At 47.3% G+C, this 27,318-nt stretch overlaps 2 protein-coding genes across 5 annotated transcripts in view; one reads left to right on the top strand and one right to left on the bottom strand.

Annotated features, from left to right (window-relative positions):
• The window catches only part of PIAS2 (protein inhibitor of activated STAT 2), a 78,667-nt gene extending 58,376 nt beyond the window's left edge, over positions 1-20,291 (top strand). The window contains exon 14 of one of the 4 annotated variants that reach the window (XM_081942531.1): positions 20,172-20,291. In XM_081942531.1, coding sequence (XP_081798657.1) covers positions 20,172-20,186 — 15 coding nt within the window. In that variant the 3' untranslated portion in view covers positions 20,187-20,291. Of the gene's footprint in view, positions 1-3,178; positions 5,880-20,171 lie in introns of those variants that run through there. The other 3 variants (XM_081942527.1, XM_081942530.1, XM_081942528.1) reach the window with 3 other exon arrangements.
• LOC309386770 (elongation factor 2-like) overlaps positions 6,017-27,318 on the bottom strand; it is a 53,775-nt gene continuing 32,473 nt past the window's right edge. Inside the window, exons 7-15 of the mRNA XM_081942524.1 lie at positions 26,131-26,244; positions 25,692-25,830; positions 21,720-21,915; positions 20,349-20,607; positions 17,477-17,584; positions 12,844-13,197; positions 11,608-11,790; positions 9,036-9,168; positions 6,017-6,872 (exon numbers count right to left, since the gene is read on the bottom strand). Coding sequence (XP_081798650.1) covers positions 6,679-6,872; positions 9,036-9,168; positions 11,608-11,790; positions 12,844-13,197; positions 17,477-17,584; positions 20,349-20,607; positions 21,720-21,915; positions 25,692-25,830; positions 26,131-26,244 — 1,680 coding nt within the window. The 3' untranslated portion in view covers positions 6,017-6,678. The remainder of the gene's footprint in view (positions 6,873-9,035; positions 9,169-11,607; positions 11,791-12,843; positions 13,198-17,476; positions 17,585-20,348; positions 20,608-21,719; positions 21,916-25,691; positions 25,831-26,130; positions 26,245-27,318) is intronic.

Raw genomic sequence — 27,318 nt, 5'->3', positions numbered from 1 at the left:
TGGCCACTTTAAGACTTGTGGACTTCAAGCTGGCTGGGGAATTCTGGGAGTTGAAGTCCACAGGTCTTAAAGTGGCCAAAGTTGGACAAAAATGTACAAAAAAAGCCATTGAGAGGGGACGTCCATTGCCACAGGGTGAGGGATCAGTACAACAATGATCCTCAGCTGTACAGATTAGAATTCTTTATTAGCCAAGTGTGATTAGACACACAAGGAATTTGTCTCTGGTTAATAAGCTCTTAGTGTACATAGATTGGGTCCCTCTTAATTGTTTCCCCCCTCCCAAAGAATTCCCATTTGTCGTAAAGAAAATAGAAACTGACAGAAATGAATGGCATCTGCCGTTCTTTATCCCAAGGCAGACTTTTTTTTTTTTTAAAGTATGATCTTGTAAATAGGAAAGCAAATGAAAATGGCATGGACATACCATGTTTTTGGAGTATAAGACGCACCAAGGTTTTGAAAAGGCAAATTAAAAAAAAAAGTTTTTGTACTCTGCAAACCTCCCCAAAACAACCCATTTTTTGCAAAAACGGGCTCATGTTTTTTTTTTACAAAAAGGCACGAATAGCCTTTAGGAGGCTTGTAGAGTGCTCTTGGGGGCTGGGGGGACAAAATTGAGCAAAAATTGGCCCGATTTTCACTCATTTCTGCCCTCCCCAGCCCCCAGGAGTGCTCTATAAGCCTTCTAGAGGCTCTGCACAGCCATTTTGGTGAAGGGGGAGGGGTTTCAGCAGACAAAAAATGCTGTATTCAGTGTATAAGACACACCCAGATTTTCAGTCTCTTTTTTTGAGAGAAAAAGGTGCGTCTTATACTCCGAAAAATGCGGTAATTATTGGAACTCCAAACCTGACCGTTTGTATTCTACCCTTTGGGGAAAATAACTGCAATCGGGCCTTTTCTGTAGCTCAAAGACTTCTGCACTTCTCAACTGACAGTTTGTTCTGCTGTTCTTGAGCAAAGTGCTTCAGTTGTCTGGGTGCTTGGTGGGTTCCTCCTCCTCATTGGGAATCTCAGCTCTTTCTATAGATCCAGTGTCTTCTCCAGGGTGGATTTGATTTAAATCAACTTGATTTAAATCATAATTTTTAAAGAGCAACTGCCATCTCCGCCCTGCAGCGGCTCTTCCTGACCCACTGTGGACTCACCAACAGTCCCATTCACCTGAATGGGACGGCTGATGATGTGGCAGTGGCACTAGGTGAGGGACGTAGCTAGTAGCAGGTGAGTGGATGCCAGCTAACAGGCGCTGCCATAATGGATTTGAAATGACAGACACTCTTTAAACTAAGGCCTCATTCTTGCTGCTAGTTAGAATTTTTAATATTACTTGCAAACAAAAGGAAGGTTTCCTATTTAGCTTGCAGAGCTTGGATTCATTGAATGAGTTTACCAAAAAACATAAATATTGCAGACTCTACAGCCTCATGCTGCATAGCTAAGCTCCATTTCATGCTGAATAAACTAAATTATTAATGTATCTTAACTAGAAAATTATCTTTAGATAGATTTTTTATTCCAAAAGCATTTTATTAAAATAAGTACGATAAAAAAAATTAAAAATCTGATTTAAAATTTAAAAATCTGTTTTAAATAAAGTCCTTTAAAAAAAAAAACATCTATTTTTATCCACCCTGGTCTTCTCCAAAAACGCTTCACTTCTAAGCGATGCCAATAATTGACGACCGTGCCCATTATTAAGGAAAATATTTTTTAGCCCTCTGGACTACTGTATCGTGCTTTAGAGGGGACTCTTTTTGAAGACCTCTCAGAAGCCTACAGCTGGTCCAGAATGTGTCTTGTTCCATCCCTGTAGTATTTCTACTAGGCAAGCTGCGGTGGCTCTTGGTAGACTTTTGGATCAGAGGTGGGTTGCTGTCGGTTCAGCCCAGATCCGACGAACCAGTAGTAGCGGCTGCGGGAGGCTCCGCCCACCTGTCAGACGCTTCTGTACATGCGCAGAAGCAAGTGCGCACACGGGAGCACGCCCGAACCGGTAGTAAAAAAATTAGCAACCCACCTGGATATAATTCAAGGCACTAAACGTCACCTATGGAGTCCCATGTTGTTTTTCAAAGGGCAATTTTTTTCCCCAGACTTTGGGCTCAGGCAGGTGTGGGGACTGTTTTTATGCACTTCTGTGTCTGTTTTCCTGGCCATCTCTTCTTTTTTTTTTTAAAGTGGGTTTTTACTGTGTTGCATCCAGCTCTTGTTTTCATTTGCTATCTGGAATCAGGAATGGTTTATCTAAAGTCTAAATTAGGGGGGAAGGTTCCATAATGAGAGACTCTCCTCCTCGATAGGTTTATAGACACAGGAGCCTGTTAGCAGGATAACAATGTAGATGTGGAATTTTAGGACTTGCTTCTCTTGGACTCAATCCGGATGTCTTTTGTCAATCCAGACAAGAGTGTCCCATAGGTGCTTTTCCAAAAGGCAGTTGGAGTTTCTTGGGGTGTCCCCCCCTCCCCCCAAAAAAAACCATTTCTCTTATGAGACGCTTCTTCAGTTCTTGACTGAGAAGTGAAAAGTTTTCAAAGAAAGAAAAGAACCAAGAAAAACTTTTGGAAAAGTACCCTTGGATGATTGAGAATCTCCATAGACCAGGAGGGGTGTCAAACTCGATTTCATTGAGGGCTCCATCAGGCTTGTATTTGTTCTTGGGGCTGAGGGGGGGAGGGCTGGCATGTGTGTGTGGGAGAGCGGACGTAGCCAGCTCAACGTCACTCGCGTCAGGGGCGCTGGTGGTGGCTGAGTCCTTTTCCCGCGAAAACGGACTCCCGAGCTCAGTTTTCTGCTGCAATGGCTTCCTGCAATCCCCTGCCAGTGAAAACGGAGCTCGGGACAGCCATACCGGGCACTACGGGCCCAGTCCTTCGCTGTTTCCAAGGCGGCCCATGGGCCAGATCTAAGCATCCCGCGAGCCTTAGGTTTTGACCCCCACTGCCATAGGCAGTCCAGAGCAGTGTTTGTTAACTTTGCCAACTATAAGCTGCGTGGACTTCCAAACTCCCAGGAATTCTGGGAGTTGGAAGTCCACACATTGTGTAGTTGAGCCACACTCCCTTGGCAGAAGCTTGGTGCAATTTGGCCCCCTGTGGCTCGGGTGCGCATGCTGTTCTCCCCGCTTGCATCTAGTCTCTCTTCCTTACCCTCCATCATTGTTTGTTTCAAGCAGTACTGTGCTCCTATGTTTTTGGATAGTCTCGCCTCGACCTTGCCAGCAAACACCAGCTCTGGCAGCCTCCTCACCTCAGCCAGCCCCCTCGACAGCAGCAGCAGCAGCAGCAGCACTCGCGTTAGCTCTTCGGGCCGGAACGAGACGGCCGTGCTCACCAGCACCAGCGGGAGCAACATTCCGGATATCATCTCCCTGGACTAAAAAGGAAAAAAAAAAACAAGCAAAGCTGGACTGCTTTCTTTGCAGCTTGGAAACTTTTTATTTTAAAATATTTATTGGGAGAAGACAAACAAAAAGCTTTGGATTCCACAACTCTTTACGTGCAGGTGAACGGTGGAAGAAAACTGGAGCAATTTTTATTTTATTTTCATCCTGAATGTTTCTCTCTCTCTCCCCTGCCCCTCCTTCCCTTTTAGGAGACATGTTTTCCAACAAGCCAGCCTTTCTTTATGATGGTGAAACTGGCAAAGTTTTTACTCTGTGGATTCGAAGGAGGAATCCCATGTGCTAATTATAACTTTGGCTTAGATCTAGCAATAATGTTTAAAAAAAGAAGTGTTTTGAAATGCATTTAAGTACTTGGGTGACAAGAACCTGCCTTATCCCAGATCTTAAGGACAAGAGGAAGGAGTTTTAAATTTTGAGGCATTCCTGACCTTTTGCTGGGACCTGAAAAGAAATCCTTAACAGAGAGGATGCCACTTTTGCAAACTTGATGGTTGTATGAATTGTTTGCCTCCTCCCTTCCTCTTCGGTGAGATCACAAACCCTCTTGTGAAGATGAATTGGTGTTTCTGTTTAGGAGTTTGTGCTCTCCTGAAACTGCTCAGTTACATGTGCAAAAAAAAAACAACCCTATGAGAAGTGGAGAAAAAGAATGCTATGCAAAGTCCCGTTCATGCATCTACTCTGTGTTTGTAAAAATGTGAATACGATGTTCGGTGGTTAATTTTTAGGATGGGTCATTGGTTCTCGCTGAGAGGAAGGAAAAGGTTAGCTGCTCCAGATCTTGCAAAATAGCCGGTGTGCTTGGGTCCTTTTTGATCTGCATAAGGATCATGCAGTTGAAGTGCTCTCAGTTCGTCTCACTCCGGTCATCGCCACTAGGAAGATTGGCTCTCAGTTGTCTTAAGAGTCGTTTTAGGAGTGTAGCTAAATTAACGAGAAAGGATCGTCACGCTAAAATCTTCCCATCAGTTGGGGAGGGGGGCAGAAACCTCAGCGATAGAAACATGAATGCTTTAAGCCAGGGGTCCCCAAACAGTGGGCCACAGGCTGATTGCCACTGGGCCAATGTAAGTGGCCGGCAGGGATGCCCATCTGTGGGCAGCCGCACAGCTCCACCCTCTGTGGGCATCCACACAGCTCCACTCGCCACAGATGCTCATGATCCCGCTCATGCTTCACGGACGCACATGCGCTTGCCCCTCCCACACACACACCCTGCCCCGGACCGCCAACCCAGCAAGGCTGGGGAACTCTTGCTTTAAGCATCATGAGTAGGTGTGCTTTTAACTTTTTTTTTGGCCCAAAGAAAGTTGCTAAAACTGTCCTGGGAAGAGCCATGCTCAACTGTATGGTCTTTAGGGGATAATTTCCAAGTATTCCATAAGTAAACAACCTCCCTAACATCATTCTAATCACACACACACACACACACACACACACACATATTATACAGAATCTGTAATACCAGGAAGTCCACAGGCTTTAACAACAGCCAAGGTTTGGACATCCCAGTCCTAGATGAATAATGAAAAACCCTGAGAAAGAAAATGGCAATTGTAGTTGATATTCTAGAAGTCACCTGGGCAGGTAAGGAGTGAAATCACTTTGGCCATTCATGCCTTAGGGCTGGGATGGCGAACCTATGATGTGTCACGGGTGACACGTGGAGCCATATTTGGTGGCACTCCAGCACGCATGCACACACCGGCCAGCTGATTTTTCACTCTTCTGGAGGGTGAGAGAAGGCCATTTTTCGCCCTCCCTAGGCTTCAGGAAAGCCGCCAGAGGCTGGGGAGGGCGAAAAACGCTAGAAACGGGCCAACCGGAAGTTGGGGAACAAACTTCCGGTTGGGCCGTTGGAGCCATTTTGTGCCCTCCCCAGGCTTCAGGAAAGCCTCCGTAGCCCGACGAGAGGTTGTGCGCGCATGCACGGCCGGGGGGGGGGGCATGTGCAGGTGAGCAGTGAGATTGAGTGGGCACGTGTGCGATAGTGCATGCAATTTTGGCACGCCATAAGAAAAAGGTTCGCCATCACTGCCTTAGGGGGTCTTGCAAACGTTTTGATAAAACACCCCGTATTTTTATAATACAGAGCATTTTAGCCAGAGTGGATGAGATTAGAAAAGCTCTAGGCGTTCTATTTTACCGCCAACCGTTTGCTTAAAGGTCTCGGATGTTGTGACGATGAAAGCCACCCCGCTATTATCATGCGTGCGCAGCTCTTTCCTGCTCTCCCTTTTGACTTCCTTGCAAAAGGTCCTTTTTCACGATTATCTAACAGTGCTCTTAAACTTGCAAAAGGCATTGCCGGGTCTTTGCTCCCCTTAAACAAAGTCTTAATATTTTTAGAGTTATCTGGGCCATGCATACCTGATAATGATTTTCCCTTTGGCTGTCCTACCCCAAACGACACTTGTTTTGTATCGTTACGGCCACCCGAAAGAATGTTTCGCTTACGTTTCATTGATCTCCATGTGTCTGCCGATTTTTTTTTGTTATCGATTAAAAGCGATCCAATTCTTTCTATCTTTCAAGTTTAAGGGAAATAATACCTTTTTACTTTTGAGATTTTCTTTTCAGTGCTGTTCGGAAGGACTTTTCCCCCCCCTCCTCGTAGTTTTCCTCTTGCTGTGCTGTAAATTCTAAAGATCCCGGAGGGATTCACTAAAACTCAGGGTGCGTCTCTTGAAAAATTTCCTCTGGTTCGGAGCTGAATTTCAGGCTTCTGACTCAAGTCAAAAAATAAAAAATAAAGGTTTTTAAGCCATACTTTTTATTAAGCGATGCAATTAAAAACATGGAACTTTTTTTTTTTTTTTTAAATGCCACGCTGGATTGTTTCTGCAAACTTTTCTCCAAACCTTTAGAAGCAGCATTTTGTGTGCGAAGCAAGAGACGCTATGTACCGGATCGGCCTAAAAAGCCACTGAATCTGCATAAACTGAGCTTGATATGTAAATTGCCCTGTCTCAGAAATCCTTGCCGTAAAAAAAAGAAAGAAACTGAACCCATCTGAACTGATCTTGTTTCCGGAGGAAAATAAAAACCCGACTCGATCGTTGTATTCAACAACACACTTTTTATTTCTCGTTATGTGAACATGACATAATTGCTAGAGGCTGTTTTTTTTTTTTGTCTTCATTTCGGGTTGTCTGGTTTTCTCGTGTCTTCCTTTCGCGTTTTGGTGAAGCAATCCCGATTCCGCGGTGGAGTTTGTTGGGTGTTGTCATTAAGACGCTCCTCGCCCGCGTTGAGTGAGGAAGCCGTTACAATTTGTCCAGGAAGTTGTCTAGGGGTGGGATGCCTTCCTTCAAGCCTTTGCGTTTACGGGTTTCGGCCACCACTTGGAAAGGGCGTGAATTGGCATCGTAAGGATCACCAGGTAAGATCTGCCAGTGGTCGAAGACGCACTGCGGGAAGGCCTGGCCTCCGGTGTTGGATCTCAGGTCAGCTGTGAAACCTGTCGGGGAGGGGGGGGGGAGAAGACGACTTTGTACCACCGTCCCACACAACAGGAAACCTTAGGGGTGTTTTACAGGTAATCCTCGATTTAAGACCATGGCTCAGGCCAAAAATTCTGTCGCTAAGCAAGACTGCTGAGTTTTGTCCCATTTTTACCACCTTTTTTGCCACAAGAGAATCACTGCAATGGTTACTGTTAGTAACCCGGTTGTTAAGGGAATCGGGTTTCCCCATTAACACTTGCTGGTCAGAAGATCGCAAAAGAGGCTCACATGACCCCGGGGACACTTCCACCCTTAGAAATCCATGCCAATTGCCTAAATTGTGATCCCATGACCACAAGGAGGTTGCAATAGTCATAGGAGTGGGGGAAAATAACGGTCGCTAAACGAAAGCCTGTAAGTTGAGAACTACCTATACCTTAATCGTCAGTACAATATTTGTGCAGGGCAGAAGGAAGTCATTTAACTAATCTCTTCATAGATGATTGTTTTCCCTTTCCACAAAATGCAGAACTTCATCTATTCTGCATCTTCCCAAGATAAACCTCTGTCTTGACATCTGGACAATTTATGGTTTCAGCCCAGTGTCGGACATTTCTATTATTTGATCCTGGAGGGATGGAAGAACCGTTCTTTTAAATATGCAATTAAGCTGTATGCACAGAGCCCACCTGTATGTAACCACCAATGTCCGATGCAGTATAGAGCAAGCAACTAGATCAGGGGTGGCGAACACGCGGCTCTCGAGCCGCATGCGGCTCCTGGCCAAAATGAATGCGGCTCTTTGCCTCTTATCATTATTTTGTATGCTGTGGCTCTTTGCCAAGTTTGGATTTTGTCCCTTTCGGCGCTAAACCCGGATCGCACGCTCCCTTTCGGCGCTAAACCCGGAAGTACGGTCTTGTCCCGCCCCTGGCGACGTGACAACGCTTGCCTGCGCTCCACCAGCTCGGCTGGGAACGGAGACGTTTCTCTGCTCAGCAATGTCTTCAGTGGAGTGGTGGCAGCCTGGCAGGCTGAGCCTGCGTCCCTTTCAGGCGCTCCGCTCCGCTGAGGAAACGTCTCCGTTCCCAGCCGAGCTGGTGGAGCGCAGGCAAGCGTCGTCGCGTCTCCAGGGGCGGGGCAAGACCGTACTTCCGGGTTTAGCGCCGAAAGGGAGCGCGTGGTGTGGCTCTCTAACTCTCACAGTTTAAAATTTTGGCTCTTTTTGTCGAACTTGTTCGCCACCCCTGAACTAGATTGTTGGGAAATAGATACTGATACAGGTAATAATTAGCAGATCACACGAGGCTACTGCACAGGTAGTCCTCGACTTACAACTGATCCCTTAGCAACCGTGCAGAGTTACAACAGATTTTCTCCAGGGCTACTTGCCACTCAGATTCAAAGTTTGGACGGCCACCCCCCAGTCGTCTGATCACAATTTTGGGTGCTTGGCAATTTGCCTCCATTTATGGCTACTTGCAGGATCTGGTAAGTCCTGTGACCATAATTAACTGGAGGGTGGGGGTTTGCCAGAAACTGGCATTTACATCCAGTTTCTGACAAAATGTCCATTATGGGTAACTGACTCACTCAATGACCACTGCAAAAAGAAAAAGGTAAAATCAGTCAAGGTCAGGTGCTTAACAGGCACAACTTGCTGTCATAATTCTGGATTCAATTATACCAATAGCCGCAAAGGTGCTTTTTCAAGAACTTTCGGGTTTTTCTTGGAAGACCTTTTGCTTCTCATCCAAAAAGCTTCTTCAGCTCTGACTGGCTGGTGGGGAATGGAAGGATTTATATTCCTTGCAGACAGCTGGTCATTTGCATCCTTTTAGAGGGTGGCTGAGGCCACCTGGAGGCTATCCATGTCCTCAGGGTCACCTGTGGTGCAAATGGATATGCAGGATGAGATATTCTTGGTTGTAGGATGAGGAGAGAAAGTCTCCATAGACATTAATTAGGCCAGGGGTGTCCAAACTTGGGAACTTTAAGACTTGTGGACTTCAACTCCCAGAATTCCCCAGCCAGCCTGGCTGGGGAATTCTGGGAGTTGAAGTCCACAAGTCTTAAAGTTCCCAAGTTTGGACACCCCTGAATTAGGCCAATAGCCCCTAGCCTTATATATTGCTCCATCGTGCTTTATAGCAGTTTTTGAGGGGTTTATCACTTACCAAAAGACTCGTTCACCGGAAGATACGCTTTGACCACAAACATCGGGGTCCCGGCTACCTGAGACTCCTCAAAAACATGGCCACGTTTCCGATTCAGGACACCGTAGATGCCCCCAACCACCTGTTCTGGACACTAGGGGGGAAAACACATTTTTAAAGCATTTTTTTTTACTTGCTTCTTGCTGGAAGGACTGGTTCATAGCATCTCACAATTTTTAATAGAGAGGATTATAATTCATGCAACAAGAGTGAATCTCGGACTACAATGTTCGTCTAAGGTAAAGGTAAAGGTTTTCCCCTCGCACGTACCTGCTAGTCATTCCCGACTCTAGGGGGCGGGGCTCATCTCCGTTTCAAAGCCGAAGAGCCAGTGCTGCCCGAAGACGTCTCCGTGGTCATGTGGCCGGTATGACTAAACGCCGAAGGCGCACGGAACGCTGTTACCTTCCCACCAAAGGTGGTCCCTATTTTTCTACTTGCATTTTAATGTGCTTTTGAGCTGCTAGGTTGGCAGAAGCTTGGGCAAGTAAAGGGAGCTCACTCCATTAAGTGATGCTAGGGATTCGAACCACCAAACTGCAGATGTTTATGATTGACAAGCTCAGCGTCTTAGCTGCTGAGCCACAGCGTCCCTAATGTTAGTCTATGTTACTGCAATTCATAAAACAAGTTTTTTCATAGTAAAGGTGTCATATTCATTTTACTTTATGGAATAAGCTAGATTTCTGTACACATTTGGGAAAGCAAAGCGTTTGAGCAACTGCTGATATTTCTCTTAAAATGCGCTGAAACTCAACCCGCAAATTCTAAAATCTTTCCACTCAAACCAGTCAGAGAATCTTTTAGCTAGTGAAAACGCGCTTTAGCACCGGGATCACCAACCTTTCGCATCTCAGGGACCACTAAAGTCATATCATATGATCTGCCTAATGGCCAGTTGGGTGGGTATGGCTAGGTGGGCATGTGACTGGGTGGGCACAGCCAACTTGATGTCACTCACGTCGAGGGACACCTTGCCGGCTTCTACTTGCCCCTCAGTTCCCAGCTATTCCTCGCCTGCCCGCCCAGGCTCCTTAGGGCCCCAACAGGAAGCAGTTATTAGAGCTAAGCAGCCCCCATGAGAAAGAGTTGGCAAAACAGCTGGCTCAGTTCAAATTGGATCTGACAGAGAAGGAGGCTCAGCAGAAGCACCTCACTGAGGACTATGGGAATAGGCTTTCCAAGCAGAGGGAAGACCTGCGGGAGTGCAAGGCCAGGTACCAGCGCCTGGAGCCTCAGTGGGCTAAGATGGTCAGCCAGTTCCAGGCCATGATGCAGTCCCACTGGAATGAGGCTCTCCGGCTCTTTGTCACCAGCGGCACTTCTTCCCTCCAGCCTTCGCCCAAAGCCTTGCACCAGGAGGCTGAAGCAGACCCCAAGTCAGAATTTCTCCCCCCGCCTCTGACTCGCACAAAAAGACCCCAAAGGGGGAGACTCTCTGAAGCAGCACAAACGTTCATTGCACATATCCATCTCGGGCCGTAGTTTGAGGACTCCTGATTTAGTGCAATATAAAAAATGCAAATAATTTTTCTGCGGACCACCAACATTTTCTTGTGGACGACCAGTGATCCACAGACCACTGGTTGGTGACCACTGCTTTAGCAGAACAGGAGACAGGACTGATAATCCTCTAAATGCATCTTTCAATCCCCAATTTTTATTGGGATCTGAACACTGAGACATCACAATGTTCTTCAAGGTTGTTTTTACCCGTAGCAGCACCTGGTGGCAAAAACAGGAAACATTTTGGAGTCCAGAGGGAAAAATTGTGAGCACAATTTGTGTAGTAGCCAGTTTATTGCACATTTTGCATAGGGTTTTACTATATCATAATATACTAATTACTAAGAGTCACGGTGGCCCAGTGGCTAAGATGCTGAGCTAGTCGATCAGAAAGGTCGGCAGTTCAGCGGTTCGAATCCCTAGCACCGCGTAACGGAGTGAGCTCCCGTTACTTGTCCCAGCTTCTGCCAACCTAGCAGTTCAAAAGCACATTAAAATGCAAGTAGAAAAATAGGAACCACCTTTGGTGGGAAGGTAACAGCGTTCCGTGCGCCTTCGGCGTTTAGTCATGCCGGTCACATGACCACGGAGACGTCTTCGGACAGCGCTGGCTCTTCGGCTTTGAAACAGAGATGAGCACCGCCCCCTAGAGTCGGGAACGACTAGCACATAGGTGCGAGGGGAACATTTACTTTTATTACACTGCTCTTTCCACTCATTAAAAACTGTAGCTTAAACTATATTGTGGAGGACCTGGATCAAGGACATCAAGAAATCCGACCACAAACTGAACACAACATGAGCAAAAATAGCTTTTGCGGAGAAGCGTGCCAAGTCCCAAGTAGCTTGAGGGACACGTGGCTGAGTTTGGAACTGAGAAGAGCTCGCTGACCCTGTATCTCATCTCAGAATGACCATAACTACGTCAAACCTGTTACGGGAACATGGAAATAGCAGCCTTGGCTGGCTCTTCTGGATGCCAACAAGGATCATCAACTCCTCATCCCAGGTTGACCCGGGGTTGTACCTGAATCTCAACAAGATAGATGGGCTCCATCAGACGAGGCTGGGCAGTCAAGGCAGAAGCATACAAGACCCTCCTGGCAGTCGGGATGATTTGTCCTCCCCCACGATGGATCGCATCGGCATGGAGGGTCACGTCTTGAATGTCAAAACGGACCCCTCTCATATTCTCTTCGCACAAAACGCCCTGCGTAGAGAAAGAAGACTAGGTGCTAAGGACGCCTTTCCTGGGTAAACAACAGAAGCAGGAGGACCTTTTTACAAGGACGGTTGCCGCAGCCTTGCAAACAATCATTAACAATTCCAGCTAAATCGGGGGTGAAATTCAGCAGGTTCTGGAGAACCGGTAGCAGGAATTTTGAGTAGTTCGGAGAACCGTCAAATACCACCTCTGGCTGGCCCCGCCCTCATCTCTTCTCTGCCTCCCGAGTCCCAGCTGATCAGGAGGGAACGGGGATTTTGCAGTAACCTTCCCCTGCCATGCCCACCAAGCCACGCCCACAGAACCGGTAGTAAACAAATTTGAATTTCACCACCGAGCTAAATGAAACCAGCACAGTAATCAAAGTGAAGCCCTCATGCGAGATAACAGTATATACCCATCTTTTCATGAAAATAAGACTGGGTCTTATATTAATTTTTGCTCCAAAAGACGCATTAGGTCTAACTTTCTGGGAAATACTGTACTAAATGCATCCCTCTAGCTGGCCATCTTAACTGGGGCTTATTTTGGGGGGAAATACAGTAGGAAATTTGCTCTATTCCAATGGCGATTTGTGGGAAATGAAGGACCGTATGCAGTGAGACAATTATACTGGTGGTCCTCGGCTTACGTCCACAATTAAGCTCAAAACTTCCATTGCTAAGTGAGACAGTTGTTAAGTAACTTCTGCCCCATTTTATGACCTTTCCTGCCACAGTTGTTAAGTGAATCACCGCAGTTAAGGTAGCAACATGGTTGTTAAGCAAATCTGGCTCCTCCCCACTGATGTTGCTTGTCAGGTGGTTGCAAACGGGAATCACGTGACCCCAGGACACTGCAACCGTCATAAATATGAGTCGGTTGCCAAGCATCTGAATTTCGATCACATGACCACAGGGAGGCTACAACGTTCACGTGAAAAACGGTCATTCGTCTCTTTTTTTCAGGGCCGCCCTATCTTTGAACGGTCACTAAACGAATGGCTGTAGGTGGAGGACCCCCTGTAGGGCCTTAGATGAAATTCTGCAGCAGACCCACCTCCTTAGTGGCCCACTGGAACCCAGCCACGACGCTGTCTTTGATTTCATTGAGATACTGGACGCCCTTGGTGATGTCCACCAAAATATTGGGGCCCGTCCCGTCGGGTCCGAAGCACCAGATCTTCCGGGCTTCAGAAACATCCCACTCGTACTTCTCGGCCAGATAGCGAGCTCGCTGCTTCAGCTCTTGGCGGGAACTAACGTCTCCTTTGTCTACGTCTTCTGCCAATCCGTCAGGGAAAGGGCGGGCTTTCATGTAAAGCCTGTTGTGCTTGTTAGGCGATTTGGATAAGCACAACTGGTTCGATTCTTCGCAGACCGTCTCCCGATAAGATACAACTGGGTCAGATTTCTGCAAGTAAACAAACCCAGTTCAATTTATAAAGGAGAATGGCGGTAGCTCAGGGTTGGAATGAGGGGTCTTTGGGAGGTGATCTCTGTGTTTTCTTGCAGACGTTTCACCACCAGACTAGGTAACAGTGCTAGAAGAGAGAGGGATTTGCTCTGTCTTCTACATATAGCAATAACAGACTAATCTATTCCTAATCAATGAGCTATCAAGGAGAAAGCAAGCAACTTGTATATAAGTAGACAGCAAATCCCAGTTCCTTTTGGGACTGATGGGAGTTACCTAGTTTGAGTCATGAAACGTCTACAAGGAAACCAACCAGCTTCAGATAGTACCTCGGACCCCCAGTCCTCCTCCTCCTCCTAGCATTGATGATGTTACCTAGTTTGGGTAATGAAACGTCTGAAAGAAAATAACAAAACTCCAAGCACCAAGGACCCAAATTCAACTTGCCGATCAACCTATGCCCCTATTTCCAAACCCAGCATTCTTTTTAGAAAATCCAATTATATCCAGTTTACCCACTCTCATTAAAAGGCCAGGCTCTCTAGAAGATATCTCAAGATATCCCATCAGGTTAAATATCTAACATAAAGTGAAGGTTCCCCTCGCACATATGTTCCTGACTCTAGGGGGCGGTGCTCATCTCCGTTTCAAAGCCGAAGAGCCAGCGCTGTCCGAAGACGTCTCCGTGGTCATGTGGCCGGCATGACTAAATGGCAAAGGTGCACGGAACGCTGTTACCTTCCCATCAAAGGTGGTCCCTATTTTTCTACTTGCATTTTTTCTGTGCTTTCGAACTGCTAGTTTGTCAGAAGCTGGGACAAGTAACGGGACCTCGCCCCATTATGCGGCGCTAATCAGCATACATTAAAATGAAATTTCATTGCATGCAGCTCTCAAAGGGTCTCCACCTCTAGTATACACAACATAAACATGATAAAATAAATATGCATATACCTACATGTTCTGACCCCCCCTCCTCCCACGCCTGTGAATAAACCAGAGCACAGGCTTGGCTGTTTGCCACTGTTTAATTACTGAGATAACGAATCCTTTGGCTGAGGGCCCAGACAACTCACGTTCAAAAGAGCAATCCAGATAATTCAAATGAAGCAACGCAGAGAGTCCAAACGAGCAGACACAGCCAGAATACATAGATTTTCTTAACTACTAATTCAAACGGTTGTTTCCTGCAAATGTCCCCTCCCAACGCCTCCCCTATAATCTCTCTTGGGAGGGGCCAATCCACAACCACCTGTGCTTAATCACCTTCTGTGAGTCTGCCTACGGAGTTGCTGCTTCCGTTTCTCAGCCCTTCTCAATCTAGCATCAGGGACAAACTGCCTTTGATCCTCCCCACTGCTCCATGCCTCAGGCGCCTCCTGGTGGCCGACCAGCCTCTCTGGTCCCTGCTCTGAGTCTGAACCCTGCACAGGGTCCTCCACATCGTCCAGGGCAGACTCATATGGTTCCTCGCTATCCGAGTCCATCAGCAGCGCAACCGGATCCTGCTGGGCCACAACACTGGACTAGCAACCCTCATGTTATCTGGTTTAGGAAACGAAATGTCTGCGAGAAAACAACCAACCTCAATGCTCTACTCCTGTGATGGCAAAGCTGTGGTGCGCAGAACCCTCTCTGCGGGCACCTGAGCTGTTGCCCCAGCTCAGCTCCACCACACATGTGTGCATGCCTTCCACTGGCCAGCTGGTTTTTGGGTCTCTGCCGCCCAGGCGTGGGGCGCATGTGGGAGATATGACACACATGCACGGGGGGTGCGCCGTGACCTCTCCCAATGGCCCGTTTTTGCCCTCAGTAGGCTGCAGGGAAGCCTACTAGGCCCAAAACAAGACGTGAGGGTTGAGTGCGCAAGTGCAGGAGGTGGGTGTTCCGCGGGCGCAGGGGGGCGCACACGCATTGCATTGTGGGTATGGCACTCACTATTGCGCGTAAGCGCTTTCAGCACATGACAAAAAGGTTAGCCATCACCGCTCTACTCCCTCAATAACAGAGGTCAATAGAAGTCAACATTTATTGGGGCTGCAGGCATTTGCCTCCCCCTAGTCCAGGGGTCAGCAAACTTAAACACTCAAAGAGCCATTTGGACCCGTTTCCCACAGAAAAGAAAACACCGGAAGCCCCCTGTTCATTTCTGGAGCTGACCGGAAGTTCAGGTCCCCCACCATAGAGTCTCCTCCTAGCGCGGCTTACTTTTTCCTCTACCTGTCATAACCGAAAGCCCTATCAATTGTGGAGAAAACAGGAAAACCCTCCCCTTGCCATAGAGTCTTCTCCTGGTGCACTGTGCTCCCCCCCCCCACGACTAGTGACAGAGCCGCAGCAGAGGAAAGAAAGAGCCACATGTTGCTCCAGAGCCGCAGTTTGCTGACCCCTGCCCTAGTCTGTATCAAAGGGGGAGCTGAATCTCTATCAGAACCAGAATTGGACAATTCACTGCAGCCAATTCGCCATGGCCATCTCACTGCAGACAATTCCATGTGGAATAACCCCATGCGATAAAACGTTATCTGCCATTATTTCTATTTTTGTCAATGGAAATAACGTGGAAGAAACAGTGGCGGGTAACGTGTATTGCGCTGAGTTATCCTGCGTGGAATTGTCCGCAGCAAGTTGACCATGGCAATTGGCCACAGTGACCTGTCCTAGACCCATCCAGAAGGTCAGCTGCAGAATGGCCGCTGGTCTTCAGGGCTCAGTGGACAGCTCTTGAATTCCCTTTTGGAGGTCAACCCACCGACTGGGAACCCTTCGGTTTCTCCAGGCACAGACCGAACGGGCCAACACATTGGTAGAGGATGAAAATGATCTTCATATACTCCAGAAAGAAACAGCTGGCAGTTGCGCAAGACGGCAACAAATGTACAAATGTTGCCTATTAACACAATAATAATAATAATAATAATAAACTTTAATTTATAAACCACACTCTTTCCTAAACAGGACTCGAGGCAGTGTACAGTCATATTAAAACAGTATGAATACAAAATATAGATATACTTAAATATATAAATAGGTAAACGGAGGAGGTAGGATATACACTGTACAATATTTAAATTAAAATACAAATAAACATTAAAATTACCCTTAAAAACTACCCAATAAGATGTTTGCCAGGAGGTTAAAAGTGGGACTATAAATCAGTTAAGCCAGCTAATTGGAACAGGTGGGTCTTAAGCTTCTGTCGGAAGGAGCGGAGGTCAGTAGTAGTTCTAATATCGGGGGGGAGGTCATTCCAGAGGGTTGGGCCCATCACAGAGAAGGCTCTGCTCCTGGGCGCCGCCCGTTGACACTGCTTAGTGGACGGCACCCGGAGGAGTCCCTCCCTGTGGGAGCGGATTGGTCGCAGGGATGTGTGAGGTGAGATGCGATCCCGCAGGTAACTAGGTCCCGTGCCATGTTCTGCCCACACCTTCATGGACAACTCTGCACTATGTTTACTATCTCTGTCTTCTTCCTTACCCTTCCACAGGCTGATTTTTCTTAGAAGCAGAACCAAAACCTACTTATCAATGTCAGGTCTGGAAGAAATATCCCCCCCCCCCCCAAAAAAAAATTAGAATTTTATCTTTAATTTAAATTTTTTTTAATTTCAATTTTATCTGGAGGTTTTTTTCAAGAAGAGAATGGGCTGCCATTTGTCCAGAAGGATATATGAACTCCTGCTTTGGGCAGGGAGTTGGACTAGAAGACCTCCAAGGTCCCTTCCCAATCTATATATTCTATATCAGGGGTGTCAAACTTGATTTCCACCTCAGGATTGTGTTTGACCTGGGGGGGGACGACGACGACACAGGGGCATGTGGCTGGGGGAGGGGGGCGTGGCCAGCGTGACATCACTCAGGCATCTATGGTGGCCCAAGTGATCTGCCACCGAAACAGGCTCACGGGATCCGTTTTTGCCGACAACAGCCTCCTGCAGCCCTCTGCCAATGAAAATGGACCTCGGGTGGGGGCCGTGTACGAGCTCCATTTTCACTAGCAGAGGGCTGCAGGAGGCTGTTGCGGCCAAAATCTGAGCCTGGGATAGCTGTGCATGACTCTCCCAAGCTCCCTTTTTGCTGGCAGAGCCACCACAGGCTGAATCTGAACTCAGGCCTTGGGTTTGACACCCTTCTTCTACATTCTTTTGGGGCGCAAAAAAACCAGAACTGGGAACCTTCTTTCTTTTTCTTTCTTTCTTTCTTTCTTTTTTAAAAAAAGTAACTGTCAATTTATCCCGCCATCAAATGTTTCCACCCAGCCAAGTGGAATCGGGTACCTTGATTGGAATGCAGGCGTGGTCTTCCTCCAGATCTTTCAGGCAGATTTCCAAGTGCAGCTCTCCAGCGCCAGCAATGATGTGTTCTCCCGATTCCTCAATGATGCACTAGGGAACAGGAAAGGCTTGTGATAGGGATCCATTCTGGTGTCAGGATAAAAGAAAATTCTGGAAGCCTTTATAAATCTGGTAGTTCACACCATAGCATATGTTTTTTGCAAATCACGTTTTGGAGGATTTCAAGGTTAGGTCATTCTAAACGGGGCATACAGAAATGATCATAAGATTAAATGGCTAGAACCGTGATGGCAAATCTATGGCACCCGTGCCAGAAGTGGCGTGCAAAGCCGTCGCCCGTTGTTCTTCTGGCTTCCGGTGTGCCAACCAGCTGGTCTTCACACACGCGGGAGAGCTGGAAGCCAGAAGAACAGCCGCCCGGGCGCACATGCACGCACCAGGAAGATAATCTTCCGGTTTCTGGCGCTCGCTTGTACACCGGCCACCTGCTTTTCCTGTTACTGGTGCACGTGCGCATGGGAAGATCAGCTCATCATCATCCGGGAAGATGAGGAACGCGAGGGGGATCCCTCCCCCCCCGCAGATGGGCTCCGAACCAGCGGAGCCTCGTCCTTCTTTTTAAGCAGGCGATCTTTAAGCAGGCGATCTTCGGCTGCACAAGCCGCGCTGCCTTCTTCTCTCTGATAGATGCCTGCTTAAAAAGAAGGACGAGGCTCCGCTGGTTCGGAGCCCATCCGTGGGGGGGGGAGGGATCCCCCTCGTGTTCCTCATCTTCCCGGATGGGCTAGTAAGGGGACAGAAAAGGTTGTTCTCCAGTTCGGACGGAGAGAGGGACAGACAGACAGAGATCGCCTGGTTAAAAAGGAGGAGGCTTCACTGATCTGGAGCCCATCCAGGAAGACGAGGAATGTGAGGGGGATCTCTCCCCCCGCGGATGGAGCCTCCTTCTTCCAATTGGGGGGATCCATGCAGAGGATTTCTCCCCCACCCCCCAATTGGAAACGAGGTGGATGTCAAACCAAGGCAGCACCCCCCACAGAAGAAGGAACAGGAGAGAGTTCGCGCCAGTCGCCGGCTGGCCAGAGGCCCCCCCCCCCCCCGTTGGCTGCTCCCTCCTGAGCCGTGCCCACGCCCCTGCCTGGCCTGCCTGCTGAGGAGGAGGAGGAGGTGGGGGCGCGTTGCTGAGGAGTGGGCAGGGCAGAGGTGGGCGCAGCGCTGCTGCCCTTGCCCTTAAGGGACATGCTGGCTGGCGTTGCTTCAGGGCGCCCTGACCGCCAGCTCCTCCATACACAGCCCATTGCCCCCCCCCAAAAAAGACCGTTTTCTTTTTAAAAAACGCCTCTGCAGACGATCTTGAAAACCTGCGAGGTTGCTTTCGGAGGGGAAAGACGGGCAGCTGTGCAAAGGCTTGTTTTAAAGCTGCAGGCTCCAAGGCTGCAGGTGCCCAGGGAGGGCGGCAGGGGCAAATGCTGCCGCCTGCCCCCTCCCAAAGCAACATCGCAGGTTTTCAAGATAGTTCGGACAGGTGTTTTTTAAAAAGAAAACCCTGAAAAAGCCGCAAGATCTGGAGAGAGATCCGGCCAGCCCGAGAAGACATTTCTGAGAAGAGATCTCGCCATTTTTTGCATCGGGGCATGCTGCAAGGGGGGGGGGGGGAAGTGAAGACCTTTTTCAGCTGGCGCAAAGGACTTCCCCGGACTTGCTTTAGTGAGTACGGGCCCGCACCTCCACCACCACCAATCCGGAAAAGGTCTTTGCTCCCTCTCTCTTGCAAGCCCCGATGCAAAAAAACGCCAAGGACTTGCGAGTGAGTGACAGGGGCGGAGCTTCCGGGTTCATTGACCAACCGGCAGAAACCCACCACTGCCCAGGTGGCTACATTCGGCCTATAAGACGCACCCAGATTTTCACCCTCTTTTTTGGAGTAAAAAAGTGCGTCTTATAGGGCGAAAAATACGGTAAGTCCAAATGCAACTGCTATGCGTACAGGTCATCTTCCACTTAATGATTCCAATGGAGCTTGTCCATCACAGTCATAAGCTTTAACTGTCGTAAAACAGGTCATCCCATGGTGGCTGACCGTATTTTATTATCATTTTTTTGCAAGCAGCTTTAAGCAAATGCTGCAGGCATTAGGTGCACCAAGAGTTTGTGATGGGCTGGTTTTGCTGAAAACCAGGTGGTTTTTTTTTGGGGGGGGGAACTATTGTGAAATACATTTGCGCGACTGTAGGGTGCTACAAATGGCTATAAATGCAGCCGGTTGCTGAGCCGCTGGCATGCAATCCTTTGAAAACACTAAGTGATTTGGTCGTAAATCAAGGATTATCTGTACTTCCAAGTTTATGGTTTTCTTTCCTTCCCTCCTTCCTTCGCTTTCTCTTTCCTTTCTTCCTTTCCCTTCCTTTCTATCTTTCACTTCTTTCCTTTTTTCCTTTTACCTTTCATTCCTTCTTTCTTTCTCTCTTTCATTACTTTCTTTCTTCCTTTCTTTTCCTCCCTTCTTTCGCTTTCATTTTTCTTTCCTTTTCCTTCCCCCCTTCCTTCCTTTCTTTTCCACTAATATTATCATTACTCATCATCTATCTATCTATCCAATGAATAATTGGCTGTGTTTTGAATGTGGCAGGCTTTCGATTTTCAGGTGATTCTCTTATTTTTGTCTCCATATTTTAAGGCTTGGAGAATCTGAGCGAGATTTTGAGCTGGAGCTGACTGCATGGAGCAGCAGGCTTGCAAATGCAACTAGGCAAGACATTTGAGGCGAATTCTGTTTCTTTTCTTTTTCTGTTTAATAAACCTACGCTGGCCAACCGGTTACGCCAAGTCACACCGCAACAGCTACCACACTCACCTGCACCATAGGGTCCGACTTGGCAAGACGCTTTAGGCCCTCCACTAGCTTTGGTAGGTCGGCAGGGTTTTTGGCTTCAACCGCAACGCGCACCACTGGGCTAACACTAAACTTCATCACTCTCATGTTGTGGGCATGTTCGAAGGTGCTAATGGTGCCCGTCTTCACCAAAAACTGATCGACACCAACCAGGCCAACAATGTTGCCACAGGGGACATCCTCAATGGGCTCAACGTAACGACCCATCATCAAAATGGTTCTACAAAGACAGAGGATGAGTAACCAGACCTGTTTTATCATCGGAAGTATTTTCTTTGTTTGAAATCAAACCTTTTACAAAGAATGTATTCTCTATCATTGCCTTCTTTCTATCTTTCTTTCCTTTTCTTTCTTTTCTTTTAAATCACATGACAAAAGCTGCCTAAACAAATTGGCGTAGGGAAAAAAGTCTCCTGGGAATCAAAATAGCGTTTTCTCTCCAGCAGCCTTCCGTTTCCTATCCCAGAGATCCATTTTCAAAAGGCAACTGGATTTTCTTTGCTTTTCCTTTGGAAGACCTTTCGCTTCTCATCCAAGAAGCTTCTTCGGTTCTGACTGGATGGTGAGGAAAATGGGAGGATTCAGTCAGAAGTAAAAAGAAGTTTCTTGGATGAGAAGCGAATCGTCTCCAAGGAAAAACAAAGGAAGTCCAGTTGCCTCTTGAAAAACCACCCGTGACAACTATGACCTGGATGATGGAGGACCTCCAAAGACGCTTCTCCATTCTCTACGCTTCCTAAATACAAAACTGACTTAGCTCGTGCAGAGTTAGAAATTGTCACACAAGCAGGAGAAAAGAGCCCTCCCAAGTCACACCCGGTGACGTTTCTACGCTCAAACACATCCCTGTCTTCGCGCAGTGATCGAAGAGTGTTTCCAGCTTCCTAGGGGTTCTCCTTAACATGAAGCCGTGGTGGCACAATGGATGCAGTATTGCAGGATGACTCTGCCCACTGCCAGGAGTTCAATCCTGACCAGTTCAAGGTTGGCTCAGCCTTCTATCCTTCCGAGGTGGGTAAAATGAGGACCGAGATTGTTGGGGGCGAGAGGCTGACTCTGTAAACCGCTTGCAGAGGGCTGTCAAGCACTTTGAAGCGGTACATAAGTGCTGTTGCTATTGCTATTATTCTGCCCTATCAGAGCTGCCACGGAGAGCTTTAAGCATACATGTCTACCGGGGATGGTGTCTATTGTGAGTGGGGGAAGAGGGGCAGAACTCATCCCTGCTGCTTGGAGAGTGCTTTGCAGCTCTTTTTGTCCTGGCAAACGGGACGCTGGATTTCGTTCGAGTGCACCCAGTTTAGAAGAGGAGGGAAACCCTCATTAAGCTACCTCTGAATAGGCTTCAAGTAGAGGTCTTCCTTCTTTCCCGGGGTATAGTTGGGTCCCATAATCCGCACCTTCTGGCCGGTGGAAACTATGCCCGAGAAGACCCTCCCGAAGGCATAGAAGCGGCCTTTGTCTGACGTGGGTACCATTTTTGAGATATACATCATCAGAGGGCCCTTTGGGTCACAGTTTTTAACCCCTGCAGCGAAACAAAAAGAGCACATTGTGAGGTCCAGGCCGTTCCCTAAATGGAGTCAAAATTGGCTGCGGGACCTTCCAGCTGACATACACGAAGTCCTTGACTTGCAACAATTTGTTTAGGGATCAAAGTTACAGTAGCCCTGAAAAAAGTGACTTGGGACCATTTTTCACATAGTTGTTCCAGCGTCCCCCGTGTCACGTGATCAAAATCGAGACCCTTGGCAACTGGCTCGTATTTGCGACGGTTGCCGTGGCCCCGGGATCATGTGATTGCCTTTGGCGGCTTTCTGACAAGCAACGTCGATGGGGCAGCCAGATTCGCTTAACACAGGGGTGTCCAAACTTGGGAACTTTAAGACTTGTGGACTTCAACTCCCAGAATTCCCCAGCCAGCTATGCTATGCTGGCTGGGGAATTCTGGGAGTTGAAGTCCACAAGTCTTAAAGTTCCCAAGTTTGGACACCCCTGGCTTAACAACTGTGTTCCTAACTAAACAACTGCAGGGATTCATTTCAGAATTGTGGAAAGATTGTAAAATGGAGCAAAGCTCACTTAGCAACAAATCCTTCAAGGTCGTCCAGATCAGGAAACTGTCATTGCAAGGATTCCAGGAGTGCTAATTTATTGCTGTTGTTTTTTAAACCATTTTTATTTGTTTTTGAACAAACATAACAAGTAAAAAAAAAACCATCTTCCATTACAAATTGTAGAAAGTGCGTCAGTCAGTTGCAGTATTTCCATGCATCTCTTCCATAGTCACCACCTGCTTTTCCTATCAAATCGCATATTTTAAATTCACCCATATTCATGTATATCACGATGATTATATCTCAACCTTAATTTGACTGTAATTGTTTTTACATCCTTTTATATATAATATTAGAAATCTAGAATAGGATTATATAACATAAATCATCCTAAAATCATCCAATCACAATACATCGTTATAACATATTCTAGATAGAGCTTTTAAACCTCCTCTCATAATCTCCATATATTGTTTATATAAAATTTCTTATTATCAAACTACTATATCTATATGTATTATCATTATTAATCATTATTTAGCTATAGCTATTGTTGCTTCATCTTATATACATACTACTAGTAAACTAAATTTAGCTTAATTTTTATTATACATTTTCATTGCATCAACCTGTATCTTTCCAGTAATAGTGCAGTCTTATATCTCTTGCCATTTGTAGCATTAATGTTCTAGTTACTTTCTTAATAAATCTTGTATAAATCTCCCTTGGCAACATGCTATTCCTTTCATATGTCACAAAAGCTTGAAACCCAACATCTGCTCTTTCCATCAGCTTATCTTTGGTTATCACTAGTGCTTCTGTCAAGATTTCTCTCCTTATCTCCATCAATTTTTCTCTCTTTTCTTCTTCTGTGCTTTGAGGTCTGGGGTAGAGTTCCAATCCATCCATCTCCCCTTTCCATATTCCGCTCTTGCCATTACCAACCACGCTCACTTTGTTGTCAGTATCCACAGTTTCCTTAACTCTTTGCTCATTTTTTTCTTCCATCTTTTGAACTCTGTCCTCCACTTTCTTCATTTGGTAAACATCCTCAGTTTCTCCATCAGATTTTTTTTTCTTTTGTATTCCATATTCTCCAGTCTCTTTTCAATTCTCTCTGTCACAATTAATAGATTTTGAATTTCAAACATAATCATTTGCAACGTTGCAGTTTCTTTTTCCTGATGGGCCATTCTTTCAATTTTGCAGATACTGCCACTATAGGGTTCAAGGCTATTTTAATAAACTTCAAACAGGTTCATTTATTATCTTTCAAGTCAAAATCTTGTCTTCCCTCCAATAGCTGGTGATAGAACTTCCAAAATGCACCTGTATAAACAACTTGTGCTCTTCCTACGATCACTGTCAGTAAACAAGCTGAAAGAACCTTGAATCTCAAATGATCAAAGAGAAAGAAGAAAAAACTATGTATCCAGCCTCCAGCCTCTAAGTGGCAGTGTAACTGCTTTTCCTCCTGTTGTTGCAACCCTCTTTATAACCCTTCTTATTTTCTTCTTTATATTCCAAGTTTAAGAAAGAAAAAAAAACCCTTAAAGGGAGCTCAAAAACAATCCAATCAATCAAGCATTATTAAAAAAAGGAGAATTTTAATCCATAGGTATAAGCAAGTGAAAAAAGAAGAAGAAAGAATTAATCCATTCAGTTTAAAAAATAGGGAGCCCCTGCAAAAGTTCCATCCATGAAAAAAAAAAAGAAACTGGATAACATACTAAGTTCAATGTAGATCAATCTCGCCGCCTACAATCTTTTATCTTCAATCTTAACTTAACTTAAAAAATATTTATTGGGTAGTCTCTTCCTCTATCGTTTCCCCAATATTAACCCCCCCCAAATTTTGCTAGAGTCTTATTATCAGGGGGAGGGGGTGTTTGGTTTGGGGTTGCCGGGTGGCTGCTCTCTTGCAAGCGGGCGCCCGAAGAGCTGGGCACAGCCTCAGGGGCAAACGGCTGTGTTGCGCTGTCACAGCAGCGCAACAAAGCCGCCATGAGGTCACCATGCTCATGAGCAGCCACCCGGAAACCCCCCTTTCTAGCCAGGCAGAGCGCCACTCACTGACCCAGTAATATCCCAAAGGCACTAAGCCGCGTGGCGCTCTGCCCACCTTGAATCCCTTTGACACTTATCTCCCGCCAATTTGCTTTGACTGTTAGTAGTTCAGATTCTTGTAGAGAGCTTTAGAATACAATAAACCTATACAGGCAGTCCTTGACTTACGACCACAATTGAGCCCAGAATTTATGTTGTTAACGTGAGATTTTGTTAAGTGAGTTTTACCCCATTTTACGACCTTTCCTTGTCACATTTGTTAAGTGAATTACTGCAGTTGTTAAATTAGTGGCACAGCTCTTAAGTGAATCTGGCTTCCTCATTGACTTTGATTGTCAGAAGGTCACAAAAGATGATCACACTACCCTGGGACACTGCCACCGTCATAAATATGAAGCAGTGGCCAAGTATCCGAATCTTGATCACGTGACCATGGGGTGGGGATGCCACGACATTCGCATGTGTGAAAAAATGGTTGCAAGTCACTTTTTTTCACCGCCATTGTAGCTTTACACTAAACACGACCTGTTGTAAGTTGAGGACTATCTGTATATTCATTTGAGCTGCCTGCATTGTGGCCTGTCAGCTACCAGCCCCTCCAACAGCTGAATCAGAGGAGGAGGAGGTGTGGGAATCAAGGCCAGCATCAAGGCAACCTGAGAGGGAAGAGGGAATGGAGCTGGCAGAGAGAGAGAGACAGAGGCAGAGCCTGGGTCATCTGATAGCCCTCAGAAGGAGAGTCAACAGCCCCCAGGTCGGAGGTGGCTGATGAGGAAGAGGAGGAACAGCCGTGTCCAGTGCCTGATGCGCAGATGTGCAATGGGAGAGGAGAGTGGTGGAAATCTATGGGCCAGTCCTTGGGACAGAAGAGCCACTGCTGCTTGCGAAGTCCCACCCTAGCTTTGGGGATGAAAGGCAGGGGGTAGAGATCAATAGATGTGGCAGGCAACTATTCATCTCCTGGACAGATGGACTTCTTAACCTGTGGTGAGAGAGAAACTTATTGCTGGCGCTCCTAATAAAGGAATCTTTGAGTTAACTTCAGAGAGTTTGTAAATGTTTGGGGAGCTGGGCCATAACTGCCTGGACTCCCGATCTCCTGCACATGAAGTGACATGGGAAGAGTCAGAAAGGAGAGACAGGCTTGGCTCAGTCTGCTGAAGGTCCTCCAAGGCCTTACCCATGGCAGCTTCATCGTCAGGTGGCCCCTCGTACAGAAGCTCACAGCGGTACTTCTGAGCAGTTACAGGGGAGGGCAGATGAATGGTGATCATCTGAAGTAAAGCCTCTCCAGCAGGTAACCAGCGACGCATAACGGCCTGGAAAACACATACGGAGAAGCCCTCAAGAAATGCCACCTGAGATATGGATCAGTACCGTAGCTTTCCCTCTTTGAAAAGGTAACGAAAACAATGGGGCCCCTCCCCCCCCCGTTCTTCCAACATGCAGGGCCGTTTCCCCCTAAGGCTGCCGCGAAGCTTTGCAGCGTCCCTTGAACCACGGGACAAGTTCACGCGCAGCTTGGCTCCCTCAAGACGGCACCTGCAATTCTCAGGGCACGCGGCTGCTTACCACTCTTGTGTTAAAAGGACACACATACACACGCCATTTCAAAAAACCTTGAGAAGCGGCTTTCCTTCTTTCTCACGATCTTCCGCGTCTAGCTTGATGTCCAGTTTCTCTATCAGCTTGGACGTTTCGTCTTTCTTGAAGTTCATGAGGGCATCAAAGACCTGCGGGGGGAGGGAAAAATAAAAGAAATTACGGTATTTTTTGGAGTATAAGACGCACCAAGGTTTTGAAGAGGCAAATGAAAAAAAAAGTTTTTGCACTCTGCAAACCTCACAAAAAGGGCCCGTTTTTCGTGAAAAGGGGGTTTTTTTTTGTTTTTTTTTAAAGGGCATGGATAGCCTTTAGCCGGCTTGTAGAGTGCTCCCAGGGGGTGAGGGAGCCAAAGACGAGCAAAAAATGGCCCGTTTTTTGTTTTAAAAAGGGCATGGATAGCCTTATGGAGGCTTATAGAGTGCTCCTGGGGGCTGGGGAGGCAAAATTGAGCAAAAAAACTGCCCTCCCCAGCCCCCAGGAGCACTCTATAAGCCTCCTAAAAGCTATGCACGGCCATTTTCGTACAACCATAGAGCGTGTGCCCAGAGCGGCCACTGCCGAAAGACTCGGGTTCGAAGCCGCGGAAAAAGCCAGGCTGGGATGGCGGTGCCCTGGCTCTGTAATGAGAGCTGGGCCATGCATCGTGAGGCTGGGAGGAACAGCCGCTTGCGCAACCCCCCTCTCCAGCCGTGCAGAGCACATTCACTGGCATTTGGAGGGCGCCAAGCCGCGGGAGCCGGGCGGCGGCGAACAGGCGCTCACACGGCTTGACGATACCCCTAAGTCATTGAATGGCGCTGTGCCCGACTGAAAAGGGGGTTTGCCGGGTGGCTGCTCGTGAGCGTGGTCGCTTCATGGCTGTTGGGTTGCTCTGCTGCGACAGCGCAACACAGCCATTCGCCCATGAGGCTGTGCCCGGCTCTTTGGGAGCCCGCTCGCAAGAGAGCAGTCGCCCGGCAACCCCCCTCTTCAGCTGGGCACAGTGCTGTTCACCAACCTAGCGGTATCCCGAAGGCACCAACCAACGCGATTACCTTTGCCTCCCCCCAGATTCCCGCGGCTTGGCACCTTCGGGATACTGCTAGGTTGTTGAGCAGCGCTCTGCCTGGCCGGAGGTGGGGTTTTTTCCAGGGGGCTTATATGCGGGGGAGGGAGGGGCTTATATTTTTGCCCACCAGAAAAACGTGGCATGGCTGTATTAT

This window comes from Natrix helvetica (assembly GCF_964273705.1).
Source record: "Natrix helvetica genome assembly, chromosome: 2".
NCBI classification, from domain to species: domain Eukaryota; kingdom Metazoa; phylum Chordata; class Lepidosauria; order Squamata; family Natricidae; genus Natrix; species Natrix helvetica.
The sequence above is the reverse complement of the archived record's forward strand: the minus strand, read 5'-3'. Positions and strand labels throughout refer to the sequence as shown.